This window comes from Vigna unguiculata, chromosome 1, assembly GCF_037176805.1.
Source record: "Vigna unguiculata cultivar grain cowpea cultivar isolate G323 ecotype 2 chromosome 1, ASM3717680v1, whole genome shotgun sequence".
NCBI lineage: Eukaryota > Viridiplantae > Streptophyta > Magnoliopsida > Fabales > Fabaceae > Vigna > Vigna unguiculata.
The window spans coordinates 10305841-10323415 of record NC_140792.1 but is presented as its reverse complement, the minus strand read 5'-3'; the positions used below and the strand labels follow the sequence as shown (position 1 = coordinate 10323415).

Sequence of the window (17575 nt, the reverse complement as noted above, 5' to 3'; positions counted from 1 at the left end):
CCCGCTTTGGTTTGAGGTTTTTATTTTGGTTCTTCTTTGGCTACAGTACCGACAAATTAATTGGGTTGGAATTGAATAATTGTAAGGAATATATGTCTGACTGAATCGAATATTAATGATGTATTTACTAAATTTAAAATCATTGTATTAGGTTTTTTTTCCAGCTTTCTTAGAAAAGTTTGCCCAAACTCCCCATATATATATATATATATATATATATATATATATATATATGCATAAGTCCTCACATCTGCGTGACATGTTTTACACATTATTGTGCAGTTGAAAAAGCACAAAATTCAGTGAATGCAGTGTTAATTGGCGGTGTGGACTTCGTCAATAATTTGCATAATTGTTTATGCTCCAATAAGGAGATTTAAATAAAGTTGTATAGAATATGCAAGCAGTACTGATTAAGTTGAACTCCACTCCCCACGTAGGTGCACTTAACTCCCCACTTACCATTAGAGGTTTGAATTTTGGCTCTAGTAAGTCTACACTCCCACCAAATTACTTGAATTAGGATTGGATAATAGAAAGGAATATTTGTTGGGCTAAATCAAAGACGAATGATCTGTTTACACATATTATATTAATTGTGTTCGCTTTTTCTGCAGCTTTGTTAAAAAAGTTTCCCTTTACTCCCCACATATGTATGCATAAGTCCCCATATCTGCGTCAAATGTTTTTTACCGGTTTGTGTAGTTGAAAAAGAACAAAATTTAGTGAATGCAATATTAATTGGTGCACTGGACTTCGTGATTGACTTCGTCATTGAGTTACATCATGGTGAATGCTCGAATAAGGCGATTTAACAAGAGTTTTTATTCAATGTGGAAGCAGTATTGAAAAAGTTGGAGTGTACTCCCCACATAGGGGCGACTAACTCCCCGCTTTTGTAACAGGTTTTTACTTTGGGTCTTGTGAGGCTACACTCCCACTTAATTAATTGAATTGGAATTGGGTTATGCAAACGAATATTTTTCTTAAGGAATGAAATACGAATAATGTATTTACCACATTTTAATTAAGTTAATTGGTTTGTCCTGCAGCTTTGTTCAAAACAATTTGATTCAACTCCCCACATACAGAGTACTTACTCCCCAGATCGGCGTGAGCTGTTTATACAGTTGTGTGTACATATAAAAACCACATAATTCCTTTCATTCAATTTTAATTGGTCAACTGCACTTCGTGATTGAGTTACATGATGGTCAATGCTCGATAAAGGCAATTTAAGAATAGTTTTTATTCAATGTGGAAGCAGCATTACAAAAGTTCAAGTGTACTCCCATATAGTTGCGACTTACTCCCCGCTTTTGTAACAGGTTGTTACTTGGGGTCCTGTGAGACTACACTCCCACTAAATTAATTGAATTGGAATTGGCTTATGCAAAGGAATATTTTTGTTAAGAAATGAAATAGGAATAATGTTTTTACCATATTTAAATTAAGTTTTTTGGCTTGTCCTGCAGCTTTGTTCACAAAACTTTGGTTCAACTCCCCACATACATCGTCCTTACTCCCCACATCAGAGTCAGCTATTTATACAGTTCAGTGCACATATAAAATCCACATACTTCAGTTAATTCAATTTTAATTGGTCCATTGGACTTCGTCATTGAGTTACATGAGGGTCAATGCTCCAAAAACGAGAGTTAAACAAAGTTTTATACAATGTGGATGCAGTATTGGAAAGTTGAAGTGTACTCCCCACATACTTGTGACTGACTCCCCGCTTTTGCATCAGGTTTATACTTGGGATCCTGTGAGGCCACACTCCCACTTAATTAATTCAATTGGAATTGGATCACGTTTGGGTCATGTTTAGTAACTTTTTTCTTAAGGAATGAAATAGGAATAACGAATTTCACACATTTAAATTATGTTTATTGCGTGGTCCTGCAGCTTTGTTCAAAAAACTTTGGTTCAACTCCCCACATACAGCGTCCTTACTCCCCACATCGGAGTCAGCTGTTTATACAATTCAATGCACATATAAAATCCACATACTTCAGTTAATTCAATTTTAATTGGTCCATTGGGCTTCGTTATTGAGTTACATGATGGTCAATGCTCCAAAAACGAGAGTTAAACAAAGTTTTATACAATGTGGCAAATGTGTTGGAAAAGTTCAAGTGTACTCCCCACATAGTTGCGACTTACTCCCCGCTTTTGTAACAGGTTGTTACTTGGGGTCCTGTGAGGCTACACTCACACTAAATTAATTGAATTGGAATTGGATCACGCTTGGGTCATGCAAAGTAATTTTTTTTATTAAGGAATGAAATAGGAATAACGTATTTAGCACTTTTAATTAAGTTTTTTGGCTTGTCCTGCAGCTTTATTAAAAAAACTTTGCTCCAACTCCCCACATACAACGTCCTTACTCCCCACATCGGCGTGAGCTGTTTATACTGTGTGTACATATAAAAACCACATAATTCCTTTCATTCAATTTTAATTGGTCAACTGCACTTCGTGATTGAGTAACATGATGGTCAATGCTCGAAAAAAGTGACTTAAGAATAGTTTTTATTCAATGCGGAAGCAGTATTGCAAAAGTTTAAGTGTAGTCCCCACATAGGTGCGACTAACTCCCGTCTTTTGTAACAGGTTTTTATTTGGGATACTGTGAGGCTACACTCCTACTTAAATAATTGAATTGGAATTGGATCAGGCTTGGGTCATGAAAAGGAATACTTGTCTGATTTGTAAATTTAAGTTAAGTTTTTTGGTATCTTCTGCAGCTGTTATGAAAAAACTGTGCTTGAACTCCCCACATACACATGCGTTACTGCCCACATCGGCGTTACTTGTTTATACAATATTGTGCAGAAACAAAGACCACATACTTCAGGTAATGCAGTTACAATTGTTGGATTGGACTTCGTTATTCAATAACATGATGGTCAGTGCTAGAAGCGGACAACCAAACACAGACATAAAATGCTCATTCACCAACCATATCTCTCAAAAGAACAAAAATCACCAACAACCACATCCACAGCCAATGAGATCAACTTTACAAACACATCCTCTACGTAATACGAACGAAATACATTACCTCTAGGTTAAATAAATTAAATGGGCTCCGGCAAAGGTTCGATTGTACGCTCGGGAAGACGAATTCCTTGTCGTCGACGACTTCTTCTACGACCTGTCTCCAGTAACCCACCCAAACGGCGACAATAACTGCAATTATCCACCACTAATCTGCAATGCTTAACTCCTCTCACTCTCTCATTCTCGTTCTCACTTTATCCCTCTTTCTCTCTATCTTTCTCGCTTTCACTGATCCTCCACTAACGATGGCGAAATGCTTGCCGGAATCTCGCTTTCACTGAACTAGAAACTCCGACGACCTTACTTCTTCCCTCTCTCTCCCGATTTCTCACTTCGCAACCCCCAGCCTCACTTTCCCCCTTTTTATCTTCTTCACTTTCTCTCTCTAACTTACATTTAATTTTAGTTTCCTTTCTCTTTCTGCCGTACGTGTGAACTAACCTTTTCGTAATAAAAATTTAAAAAAACCACCGTCACATCACCTTTGTCAAAAACTTATCACATACTTTTGTTGAAATATCATTATCCAAATATCTTATGCCATTTTTGACTTAAAATAACTAAGAAGAAAGCAACGTTAGGTATGCAATCATTGTCCCATGACATAACAAAACAATGCAATTTGACAACTAAGTGTAGGACTAAACCCACATTACACTAAATCAACCACATAGGAAATATCATTCAGAAGAATCAGAAACTACAAACATCAGAAAGAAACATTACGTTATTAGCCTTACATAAAATAAACAAGAGAAGAATTAGCAAAACTAAGCTATGCCAGCATATCACACCGTGGCCTTGTGCTCTGGCTTGTGAGTGAACTCAAAATCTATGTGCACAAAAGCCCTTTCAACTTCGGGAAGTTGCTCTAGCTTCTCTTGGAGTGTCTCACCAATGTTGTGTGCTTCGTGGAGAACCATGTCTTCTGGCAACACAATGTCGACCTCCACAAAGTAATCTGCACCTAAGGTGTATGCTTTAACAGTATCTATGTGCTTGATCTGCTTATGGTGATTCCATATGAGATAAGTTAACTTTGCCAGAAAATCAGGTGGTGCTGTTCTTCCAATGAGTGAACCAACATTTTCAATCACAGTCTTGGCCCATGTATTAATGGTATACAATGCTATCTGCATTACACATTCAGGATATCATCATTAGTAGTTCAATGAAGTAGCTCGTTTAAGGTTTTTTATCGAAAATGATGTCCTAGTCTCTTATGTAAGTTCGTGTTACAACTCATTGGTAATGTACCTTTCCGTATCTTTCCTCATAAAAAACCTCACGGGCTTGATGAAACAAGCAAACAATCATCTAACATTATCTATCTTTAACAAAATGATGTGAATTTAGTCCCTCTACATAGACAAAATGACGTTAAAAAAGAAGTGTAATGCAATGCAAAGTCGTGTTCGTACGTACCAATAACTGAAAACAAAACATGAAAACTAAAGAGAAGTATTAGGATGTAGTTATGAACTCACAATAATAGCTCCTGTTGGATCAATCCACCAGTAGAACTTAACAGCTAAAACAACAGCAGCTAATCCAACAAAATTAGTAATGACATCAAAAAAGTGATCTTGTGCATACGCTCTAACGATTTCATTTTTAAATCTTCGGCAGTAGACCGTAAGAATGAACTTCACTATAGTCACACCCACCATAATCCCGATCATCCAGTGGAGTTTTGTTGGATCCGTGTCAGGCTTAGACTATAATAAGAAAGTGCGATATAAGAAATTAAATTATGTCGATATAATAATTATGGAAACAAACAAGAACAAAAGTTTATCCCAATTACCTTGGAAATAAGTTGCCGGGCAGATTCAATCAAAATCTGTAATCCCAAGGTTGCCATTATTGATGCAAAAACAACGATACCCTGCACAGAAGTCATATCATGCAATGACTATTTTGCAACTATCTTATACAAACAATTGTTGCTATTTGCACTACCTGGGCATTATGGCACTATATCTAAAAGATCGCATTCACTAAAAAGCAGTGTAAATCACTTCTTACCACTGGTTGCATGCGTTTCTTTCCAATTGGATAGTGATATTGATTTGGCTTTTTCATGGCATGTGCAGTAAACCATAATATGAAGCCTGACAAGAGATCCAATAGAGAATCCATGGTTGAGGCAATGACTGCTAATGATCTGCTTGCAATTGAGGCATAAACCTTTGCTGCAAACAGCACTACGTTACATATATTTGACACGTGCATAGCCATCCTCTCACTCTTCGTAGTTGCTTCATTTCATCCTGATAAACATTTGTATATTTAGTAGAGTTCTATTTTTATATCTTAAAAGATAAGGTTTAAACTCACTTGTAACTATAACTTGATCAAATATTTATTTAGTCTCAGTGTAAAATGTCTAACACAATGCTCCACACCGAGGATTGGATATCTAAATATGAAATCTGATATTTATGGATGGTCTGATAATATAAGTAACACAGTAGTCTAAGACTCCAATACCAACTTAGAAAGTAGATTTAAGCCTAACCCATGTTGAAGATCTCACACAAACTAGAAATATGACCAAATTATATCAAGGGCAAATTTCATTTTACAAATCAGATTAAGTTACACTTAGAATTCATTTTTAAGACTATATTTGACCAATTTTTTTTTTTCACGTGTTTGAAATGATAAAGTTGAAAGTAAAGTCATAAACTTTGGCTGAGATTATTGTCAAAACTGGTTAGTTCTAATCCGTGGTCATAGAACAATGAACCTCGGTGAGAGCTCCTGGGAAACCACCCGTTTCAGTCATAGTCTCCATCTCAGTAAATCCTTCAAGTAGACTCTCCTGCTGCTTGTAATATTCTGCCACTTTCCGTTGCTTCCCTGAATCACAAAATAGCATTGGGACTATTAGAGAGAAATTAAGAAAATTCACATAATCAATCAAATACAAGCACCAATGGTCAGCATTCAACACAAAATTCTGCTTATATGCAAAGATTCCTAGCATGGTCTACGATAAACATAACACAAACCAATAACAACACTTCTCCAACTTCTTCAGTTTTCAAAACTCAAAGCATCACCACGAAGAGAAAAACAAATACCCATCAAACACTTCAAAGTACAAGGTTAGTCCGGATTCTCCGATTTCAACACAGGCCAAATACACGAAATAAAGGCATTACCACTTTTAGCATCAAAGAGTAAACAAAGGCACACTGGGTTTGCACAAACCAACACACCAACCATACCTCCCAAAGATACAACAAAACTAGACCCAACAAAAGGTCCAAAAACAAAACATAATCACACTAACACAGGTTTCCTAAAATCCCACACGCCAACTTTTAAGGCTTACGATAACTCCCTTATTAAACTGTGCACCCAGTAAAAGACTCATTGAAGGCATCAACAATGGCACTTCTTAGACCCACATAAAGCGTTTGAACAGAACAAAATGAAAAAAGAGGATATCTTACTGGGTTTGCGAAGAAGTCCACCAAAAGAGAAGAAACGATGATGGTGATGATCATGCGTTTGGTTTGGCAAACGAAACTCCTCCACGTTAAGTCTCCATGGAGCTTTTGCAAGCTCTTTCTCCTGCATTTCCAGCAGCGGTTCCCCGCGGCGGTTTCCACCGCCACTCTCTGTCATGGTGGTTGTCCAAAACAGGAAAGGTTAAGGGCCTTTCGTAGTTTACAGGGTCATCCAGGAAGAGGAAAAGAACAGAGCTTGTGGGGGACCCTCTGTTTGTGGAGTGTAGGCAAGCTTCCAAGTAGGTGGGTTACTTTTTTATGAGTAGAAGCTGAATAAGCCACGTTACATAAACTTGTTAAATTAAAACACTCCATTGAACATTTTAACAAAAAGGAGACAACTTTAACTTAATCTATAACTTAATCTATAAGAATAATAGTGATAAGATCGAAAACTACCATGACTTAAAATGTCATTTGAATAATAAAATTTGAAGAAAGATAAAAAAAAAAGTATAGCTTTTCAGTTTAGAAAGTTAGATGAACTTAAAAAGATAAGAATATATATTATTAATTAAAATGAAACATTTTAGATTGAACTAATTTTGAATTAACGTAAATATATTCATATTTTTATTTCAATTACTTAGTCGCTGAAAAATTTATTTATTTTTGTAAGAAATGTTGAACAAAAGCAAAGAAATACTATTCATTAGTTGTTTAATTATTAAATAATGTTTCTTATAGGACTATCAACGAAAGTTCCCAGGCTTTACCTGAATAATAGCATAAATAAATTATGCATCACAAGTATAATTTGGATTCGAAAATGATTGGTTTAGTAAGGTTGGATAAGAAAAACAAATAGAAAAAGCAGTTTGCATCTGGGTCAGTGTGAGCGATGATTTTATTGTTTATTAGAACTACTTTTAATTCTTCAACTAAGAAAATAGGTAGCTGAAAGAAGATGCAAAATTGATGTTGAAATATGAAAACTTTTTTAGTTAAAAAAAGAGACTAGTTGTTTGAGTCCAAGGAAATTTCTAGAAAAACTTTCACGAGAGAAAAATGTAAAAAAAAAAAAAAAGTAAATACATTTTTATAAGTTAAAGCAATTTATGGATATCATAGCTTTCTCTTATATAGAAGTCATCAAAAGACATCACTTTCAATACTCAGAACAGATTCCTTCATGTTTTAATTGTGAAATTTGCCTACTCACATGCTAAGTAAGAAAATTTTCTATTGAAAATTCTATAAAAAGTAGTGTTAATTAGTTAACGTTGAAGATCTCCACGATTATTGCGCAATTAAGGTTCTTTTATAAGTGGCGCATCTTATCATCACATTTTAAGCTGTTAAATATGTTTTCGGTATTTAAATTTCAGTGAAAATTGAAATTAGTTTTCTTAAAAATCTTGAACCAATCTAGTCTCTCAATTTTGTAGATGGATGAATTTAGTTATTTTAACAAAATTTTATTAAGTTTATTTGACGTTTCAAACACATTTCATTATAGTATTTAGTTTGTTTGCAACGTTTAACACATATTCGCTGCAATGTTAGTTGAGAAATGTATTTGTAATGTCAAATAAACTTAAAAAAAATCGATTTAAAAGATTAAATTCACACATTTCTAAAAATAAGGGACTAAATTTGTTTAAACATGGACGAATGTCTTTAAGGGTAGGGAGGGACCATGGCTCCTCCAAAATTTGATTTTTTTTAATTATATATATATATATATATATATATATATATATATATATATATATATATATATGTGTGTGTGTGTGTGTGTGTATGTATATGTGTGTAATATAAAAATATATTTGAAATTTATTAAAATTTTTAAATTGTAGGTAGTATATATTAAGAATTGATGAAAATTAAATTGTGTATCTTTTTATTTGTTTTATATAAGCACAACATTTAATGTTAATAGATAATAAAATATAAAATTAAATATAATAAAGAATGAAAATATTTAGGTTTAATTTTTCTTTTGGTCCCTATTTTTGTTTAAAAATTGGCACTAAGATTATGCTAATTACACTAACAAAGCAAATCATTCATATTAAGAGTTTAAATTTTAATGAAAAAATCATTGATCTGTTTCAAGAAATTGAACGGAATTGATCGTTAAAGAGCAAATTGCATCAGTTTTTAAAAAATCGGGATGGATCAAATTGAGACTAATCAAGACTATAGGATCTACTTAACATCTTTAAATGAAAACATGAATTAAAAGAGTAATTAAACCAAATATTTATTAACATAATCTTTATTTTCCTTTTCATTATCTTTTTAGTTTTTCACAAATTGTAATAATCTCTCACTCTCATATGTTTTCTTTTTGTTTTTAAAGAAAAAAAAGTTAGACACAAACTGATTATATTTCTCATTTATCCTCTTCCTTTCCCGTCTCTTGTCTCACTTGATAATGAAAACATTTTTTTTATCTCATGAGTTTTTTGTATATTCATTATTTTTTATGAATATAGAAAAAATAATAATAATGTATTATGTGTTTTTTCATAACTGATTTTTAATTATGACTTGACTATACCATATTTTTCTTTTAATAATTATGTGTCTCAATTTTTTTATTAGATTATGATAAATTATTTTTTAATATTATTTACAAAAAAAGATATATTTATAAAGAATAAAAGAATGAATTCATTGTTTAAAGTGATGAAAAGGAAATTATTGATGAAAACAAAATAGATTATACTTCTTCACATATTTTGAAGCATTATACTATGATCTCAAAATTATATTACTTTGGTACCTTCAACACTTTTGGTCAAGATCTGCCATTGAGTTCAACATTTTCAAGAAGGACTAAATTCAATTTTTATTAAAAGTTGAAGGATAAAAAATATATTTAACTTTATTTTAAAAATTTACTAATTTAAATTTAAAAATAAGTTATGTTTTCAAACAGTAAGATGTTTTTTTTTCAAAGTTTCAAGTAAGATTTTTTTAATCATGCTTGTACACATGTTTTTTCCCTTGATAATGAAACCGTGTTTCAAAGTATATCTTTATTTGTATTTTTTTTAAAATAATTCTTAGAAGCACATTTTTTATTTTTTCTATTTTACAACTTTTTCACTTTTATATTTAAAAATATGTTGTTTTGTTTATTCAAAAAATCTAAAATAAGATTGTAGTTTTTAATTTTGTTTAGGAATTTTGTATTTATTTTATAAGTACATACACTATATTTTATATATTATGGTTAATTAGTTAAATTAATGATGTTAATTCAATACAATTTGAGAAATAAAAACAAATAAAATTTTAATAAAAATTGAGAAAATAAATGATACTATTGAAGAGGATGGCAATAGGGTAGGACAAATTTCGTTATCCATACTTATTCTTTTGAAAAAAAATATCATTCTCATCCTCTTATCCAAATTCAATAGGTACGAAATTTTTGTCTCATCCTCACACTTAGGAAAGGTAAACAAATATATATTTGTAAGTGTTAGTGTTATAAGTTTGTTTTCTATTTTGATTTGTAGATTTTCAATGATGTCACTCAACTTGGGTATGAATATGTATTTGAAAATTTTTATAATCATTATTATCATCTTCATTATTTCATGGTCAAACTTTACGTGGACACTTTAGCAGGAAGAAAGTCCTAGACCCTCGTGTGTTCCGCGTGGTTGCTCTAGGGAGGGGGAATCGACTTGTAGAAAACTCTCTAATGCTCAAATCAGTAAGAGTTACGGGTGTTATTGTATGCAAGTGATGCAATGTGTTCGAAGATGATCTTGAGTGACAGAGTAATGCTAACATATATAGGGTTTACTTGTTGATTTTGTAATTAAGATGGTTGGGTCATAATAATATTCATTTACATGTCATTAAGGCATATCCAAATTTTCAAGATATTGTTCGTTAATGTGTGATCCCTTTTAACGAGGGGAGATCATAACAAATATTCAATCATGTTTAATGGACCCCTTTTTTGACTCATATCCATTAGGCCCATTATGGATAATTGGGTCATACATGCACATAAGCCCCCTAACTCGAAAGTTTGATATGCAATGATGTGGTGTTGATCGTGATCACATCAGGTCTCATCGTCGACCTCAAGCTTTGTTGGTGGGTCAACCTCCTTATACTAGGTTGTCTGACAAACAATCTGGTTGTCTTAGTAAGCTGGTTTTCTTAGGCTGAGCTGTTGGTGATTGCATCGGGTTGGTCTGGTCTGGGCTTGAGGTTAGCCCTTCCCTACGAGAGAATGTTAAATTGGGCTCAAGGTTGACCCCTTTTGGCGAAACTACAACATTTTCTAGCGAAGGTGACATGGCGCAATCGTATTGGGGGATACGTGACTGAGGAACATTGGAAGCTGTTGGAGCGAAACGTCCCCAATGAAGCATTTTGGCAATTCGAGTCATCTAAATATTGAGTGCTCTGTCATCTTATTCACTTTTCCAAGTTTCTTTTCATGCCTTTCTCACGTCTTCTGACTTTCGCCTTTGTCTCCTCACCTGCGTCTTTCGCTCCCTCGCTTTTGCGTCTTCGTTCCGTTCTTCTCTTTTCCCTAGGCATGTGTCATCTGATTCATCTTCTGGAAGTGATGTGCATAGGTCCCTACTAGACATGGAGATTACCCATATAGGTGAGGACTCTTCTGTTGAGACCTCTTCTTCTTCTAACAAGTGGGATTCCTCACCACAATCCCTTCTGTCATTCTTTCTCTAATGGCCTCATTGGGGATCGTGTTCATACCTCTTCCTTCGAGGAAGAAGGTGGTGACTTGTGCTTAAAAGGGTAAGACTACCGTAGTCGGACGCCTTGCGAAGGGCTTTGATACCCTATACTCGTGGGTGGCTGACGATGCCCTCAAGTATGAATCTGAGTACTTGGCAAAGGCTAAAATGGCAGCTTTTTTGGCCACCTTCCCTCTTTGCCTTGTTGGGCTCGAAGTCGTCTCCTGCACCCCTAAAGGTAGGGTTTACCATCGGCCTGGAAAGCAGGAGGGCAACTTTGTTTTTTCATATTGTTAGTTTTGAAATGGTTGAAAAGCCAAGAAGGGGGGGGTTGAATTGGCTAGTTAATACTTTAGGCTATTTTTACAAGCTAAAAACCTCATTTAATTGAATCAAATAGATCACCAAGTTAGGATGCAAACAGTACTGAACTATACATTTTCAATCGATCAAAAACAGAGTTAACAGATTGATTTTACTAAACAGATTCTGTTATGGTATAATCAATTGATTGAAACTGAAAAATAGTCGACTGAAATACTAGGAAAAATGCATAAATGTGAATTTGAATTTTAAACCAGAAACAAAATGCTCAAGAATGATCAAGATCAGTTCCAAATGATTATACAAACATGCTCAATGCTTCAGATGCTATGAAAACATGCAAGAACATGAAAAAGATGATTAAAGCACAAGTTCTTGAAACTTTAAAATGAAAATGCAAGAGAGAAAGGTTAGAGAAGAGAGGACACCACAAATTTTTACACTGGTTCACTCAAACCTGAGCTACATCCAGTTTGTCAAGGCAACCTGAGCTTGACTTTGCACTATTTTAAAATTTTTACAAAGAATCCACCCTTACACTTCCAAAATATGCAAAATCACCACAAAAGACTCTTGAATCACACAAGAATCACACCAGCACAGCAAGAACCCTCTTGCAGACCTGGAAAACCACCAGGCACACACACAAAGCTTGAGAAAGATCAAACCTCAGTGGTAGCATAGCCTTGCCTACCACAAACCACTTTCTCCAAGCTTCAAACCATGGCAAAAGCTTCAAGAATTGATCCAAGATCAATCTTCAACAGCTGCAACACCTATGATCACGAAGGAGAGAGTTTCCACAAGTTTCCAGAACCAAATCGTGCTCTAAAATGATCAACAGACCTCTCTTTCGAAAATCACAACTTTTATAGTCAAACTGTTACGAAATTCAACAGGTTGATTTTCAAATCAATCGGTTGATTTCACTTGACTTAAGTGAAATCAGTCCATTAAAAACTAAATCAACTGATTGAATTTGTTGTAGTTTAAGACTACTGCAACCAACCTTTTAACCTGTTAAAAAGCCATTCAACAGATTAAAAGAGACATTTTAACCTGTTGAAAAACCATTCAACAGATTAAAACCACACAAAAGACCAATCTACATCTAATTAATGCTTTAAGGTCTACAACATGAATTACAAACTACAAGCACACTTTCTTAATGATGTAAGTACATGGAGAGCACACATTCCAGCCTTGATCACCATGGATATCATCAAATCTCCTTTCCTTCATCAATGTAGACTTCAAGTGTGGTTACAATGTCAAGATTTTTGCTGTCTTTTCAACTGTATCATGACCACTATTGCAACTGCAATTTTATTTTTTGGCAATATTATTCATCACAATGAAATCTAAAATTGCAGAACAAGTTATTCCAAAAGTAATTCTTCCATAGTCAATCCATGAGTAACTCCTTTACACTACACTTTTCATTTCTTTTAATCTAACAGATAAAGATAAGTTACTCAATAGAACTATTTGATTGAAAGAAATCAAAGGTGAGGATAAGGAGTGATTCTTTTGAAATTACTCTTAGATTAACCTTATGTGTCCTCTCTTTCTCTCTCTATCTGTAAATATATAACATAAGTACATGCATATCATACCCAGGATGTATTCTCCATTTTCTCCTTCACATATGATGAAGTCACCAAAGAATCTGTTGAAAAGGAAATAAAAATTAGAGAGAGGAGATGCGCATAGTTCCGTATGCACATAAGACAGGAGCCATCCAACGTTGAAACAAATAAAAAAAAAGAGAGGAGAAAAACATCAAGTCAAATATTTAATTTGCAACTCGTTATAAGCAGAAAGGAAACATATAAAGTCAAATCCTTTAGGTTTTCTCATATCATTTCCCAATTTCCATTTGAGTATGTATACAGAAAACAAAGAAATTCACTTTTCTATCTATGCCTTTTCTTTAATTCAACAGCTTCATATAACTATTTTCCTCTTCATATTGAAGAAAACAAACAAAGAATCAACCAAGCAAGCAATAAACTTTCCAGTTCCAGCCAGCAATTTACAGACCCAAATCACATTTGAGAAAGTTTGCCACTACAATTCCAAAACTTGAGAAATATTTATTCAATGCAGCAGCTTCAATTCACCGAACTCACGAAATTAAACCACGAAAAAAGAAAACAAAATGGTTCCATCAAAAAAGAGAAAGTTTGCATGGCTCTATTGGAAGAAAAGAGAGAGGAACCTGAAGTTGAAGAACTGCAGCAGAGAGGATTGATGAGGCGTGAGAGAGACATGGCCATGGAATAGGCGAATCAGAGACTCTAATTTGTTGCCTTGCTTCGATTTCCTTCGAAAATTCAAACCAAAACCAGTAAACAACGCAACGAAAATCAAATATGAAAACAAAATTTAAAGAAGAAAAGGCTCAGATAAAATAGATGGCATCAACAAGCTCCATAAGCTTTCATAGTTTGATGGTAATAATTTAGTCATCACTGCCTCAGAACTGATAAAATCAACGAACAATTAAAACTTTGAAAGAGAAAAGTGCAAGGATTTCGGAATACCTTGTGACCTGAACTCTCGTAGAGTGAAAGATAATGGGAGATTAAATAGGTAGCGAGGGTGTGGAACAGAGAATAACGACGAAACCCTAATTTCTAGTGTGATGGGTCCTTCCGATATTTTAGGCCGCATAGCCCATGACATAATAGGCCCACTTCTTTGCGGCCTCCCTACGTAATTACTTGCTGCACTTCACCAACTTATTCGTTCAAAAATAAAAATCTAAACATTAGGACTAAATCAACATATTTATTAAATATTTAAAAAATAGAATGAAAATTATATATATATATATATATATATATATATATATACATATATATATATATATATATATCAAGATTTTTTATCATTATAGGTAGTTTTTTTTCTTTTTTGAGAATTTACAATAATAGACTTGACTATTGTGTTGAACGACATTTCTTCCTACACCTCCATGGATTTATTATGCACCAATAGGCATGTGAAAAATAAAAATATATATATTTTATATTGTACAATCCAGAATGTATTTTTTATTTTGTATTCGGTAGAATCTGGAATATAAAATATATATTACAATGATATAATTCTAAAATATATTTTTTGTATTTTAAATTATACATTGGGGAATGCTTTTGAATTGTTCATTATAAATCTCAAAATGCAAAAGAGGATCAAATTAGAATTTTAAGATGTATTTGGGTGCACAATGAAATTGTGAAGGTGCAAGCTGTTGAATAATTATATATTTTCAAAATCTATTTGATATAGGTTAACTATATATAAAAGAATATATATATATATATATATATATATATATATATATATATATATATATATATTATACAAGATTATATTAACAAAAGTTATTTATCAAAGAAATATATTTAAATTTTTAGACAATTAATATCACGTAAGTGTTAGTCATCAAAATAAACAAATTTTTCAATTACGTGACCATTCTAAAATTTTAAAATTATCATTTAAGTGATAACTTTGATTTTGAAAAAAATCATTAATTGAATTATAACTAATTTTATATACTAATTCTGTTTACTTCTGAAGTAGTTTGGCTTAGAAGTAACTTTTTTAAGCACATCTAACATCTAGAGATAAAGTATCAGTTATATTTGGATTTAATTGAGTTATACTGAACTAAAATGTTTTAAGTGTCCCCAACTATTATATTTCGAACAAAGATTCATTTCAAGAAATGGAAAAAGTTTTTTTTGACACTTCTACAAATAAGATACATCTTACATCAATTATTTCTAATAAAATATTATATTATAATAAAATATTAATTTATTTAAATATAGGGGAAGGGTAAAGAAGAATATAAATTGAACATACCAATGCTCCTAGAAACTATCTTGAAAAGCGTGGTTTATTACTGCACCAATGCATGTCATCAACTAGTGGCATCAATTTGATTTTTATTTTTCTTTATCAACATTAGTAAATGATCTTTGTCCTCTTGTTCACCAATGTTTTCCTTTTTCTGCACTGTTTGTGAAAATGTGCCCAATATTATTTTACACAGTTATCAGTGTTGTGGGAAGTTGTAGAAACAAAACAAGTTGAATGATAAAAGATGTAATTAAATCTATTATTAATGAAATCCGTAAGAGTAAATGAGTTTAGAAAATGTTTGACTAAGTGTATCTTAAACACCTTCTATCCTCTATAATTAATTAGTAGTTAATTATATAAGAGAAAACAACAGCACACAACCCAACACATGCACTTCGCTTTGTTCCAAGAGTTATATATATATATATATATATATATATATATATATATATATATATATATATATATATATATGTAGGGGTGTCAAAATGGGCTGGGCCCGACGGGTCGGCCCACCAGCCCGACAAAAAAAACATGGGTCGGGTCAAGAAATTCAATCCGCCAACCCCATACAGCCCGGCCCGTCAAGCCCGCTGGCCCGTCGGGCCAACCCGTGGGCCAAAACGGGCCAGCCCGCGGCCCGTACCAGTTAATTAAAAATATCCCACCCACGTGCATATTTCAGCATCCCTCTCCCTCACCCTCACTCACTGTCTCTCTGTTTGCGCTCCCCACCCACCCACCCAATCTCTCCCTCCGCGCACTCTCTCTCTCCGATTTCCTGCGCTCGCTACGTCGCCGCTGGCCACCGCCAAACACACAGGCCACCCCTCACTCACTGTCTCTCTGTTTGCGCTCCCCACCCACCCACCCAATCTCTCCCTCCGCGCACTCTCTCTCTCCGATTTCCATTGTCTGCCCTGGCTACGTCGCCGCTGGCCACCGCAAAACACACAGGCCACCACGTCGTCATCGCTAACCATACCCGCTTCTCTTCTCCTCCACCTTGACATCCACCACGGCGTTCGCTATTTGGAGAAAACAGCGTCCACGACCACCGCGAAAACAGCGGAGCCACCGTCGGACTGCGATTGGCAGACGATTCCGACCGCCACGACCACCGCGAAGACAAGTATGTTCCAAATTTGAGTTATGGTTCCATTTCACCCGATTTGTAACCTAAATTCCCAATTTTGATAATCCTAAATTTCTGATTTTGTAATTTCCGACCACCACGACCCATTCTGTGAATCATGAATCGTAATTGTTGTTGCTGCTGCCGTTAATGGATGTTCATCGTTAAATCTTCCCCAGTTTCAATTTGCGTAGCTGCTGCCGCTTATTTGGATTGGAGCAATATTCAGGTAACCATGTGTTGGACTGGACTGTTGTATAATGGTGTAATTGTGTTGCTGTTTTGATGAATTATTCACCACCCTTGCTGTTTTGATTTTCTGTTATTCACCACCCTTGCTGTTTTGATGAATTATTTACTATCTTTTTAAGGAATTCCATATTCATATGTCTATTGATGGTGTTATTAGGGATGGCAAAATGGGCCAGGCCCGACGGGCCGGCCCGCCAGCCCGCCTGAAAAAGCATGGGCCAGGCCAAGAATTTCAGCCCGCCAACCCATGACAGCCCGGCCCGTCAAGCCCGCTGGCCCGTCGGGCCAGCCCACGGGCCAAAACGGGCCAGCCCGCGGGCCGTATAAGTTAATGAATAAAAAAAAAACACGTGCAGTGTAGCAGTAGGATGTGGGTGGAGTGTTTAATTTTTAAGATTTTAAAAAATTCGTTTTCAAAAAAAAGATCTAGAATAAGTTCTTTTATTTATTTATTTATTTTTGCATAGTATTATGTTTTTCTCTTCTTTCTCTGCAGAGATCTCTCTGTCTTCTTCTTTTCACTGCGGCGGAGGCAACAGGAGTGTTGTGCACTAAGAAAGGATATTTTAGCCTTTTTGATATTAATATGGTGTGCACTTGACAATGATGGGGTACAAGAAGCACAAACCATGTGCGAATTCTGAAGTGGACGCATTGTGTTTGGGCAAGCCCAATCAAACCCAATTTCATTGTTAACAAAAACCTAGTTTCACCGA

General features: G+C 34.3%; 1 protein-coding gene, 1 long non-coding RNA gene and 1 other non-coding gene across 3 annotated transcripts; 1 reads left to right on the top strand and 2 right to left on the bottom strand.

The window, feature by feature from the left end:
- Positions 1-3617: 3617 nt before the first annotated feature.
- LOC114177184 (metal tolerance protein 10-like) lies at positions 3618-6699 on the bottom strand. Its single transcript, XM_085670277.1, has 6 exons — positions 6531-6699; positions 5819-5931; positions 5095-5339; positions 4874-4954; positions 4554-4784; positions 3618-4199 (listed from the first exon to the last, which is right to left on the bottom strand). The coding sequence occupies exons 3-6, from the start codon at positions 5305-5307 to the stop codon at positions 3855-3857; spliced, it is 870 nt and encodes a 289-aa protein (XP_085526403.1). The 5' UTR covers positions 5308-5339; positions 5819-5931; positions 6531-6699; the 3' UTR covers positions 3618-3854.
- A 7294-nt stretch (positions 6700-13993) lies between these two features.
- Positions 13994-14073, bottom strand: LOC114165408 (small nucleolar RNA snoR116). The gene has a single exon (XR_003599703.1). It is a non-coding gene; the product is annotated as a small nucleolar RNA snoR116 (small nucleolar RNA).
- Positions 14074-16171: 2098 nt separating this feature from the next.
- On the top strand, positions 16172-17000 carry LOC146888691 (uncharacterized). The gene is made up of 2 exons (XR_014993059.1): positions 16172-16604; positions 16802-17000. It is a non-coding gene; the product is annotated as an uncharacterized LOC146888691 (long non-coding RNA).
- The last annotated feature ends 575 nt before the right edge of the window (positions 17001-17575 follow it).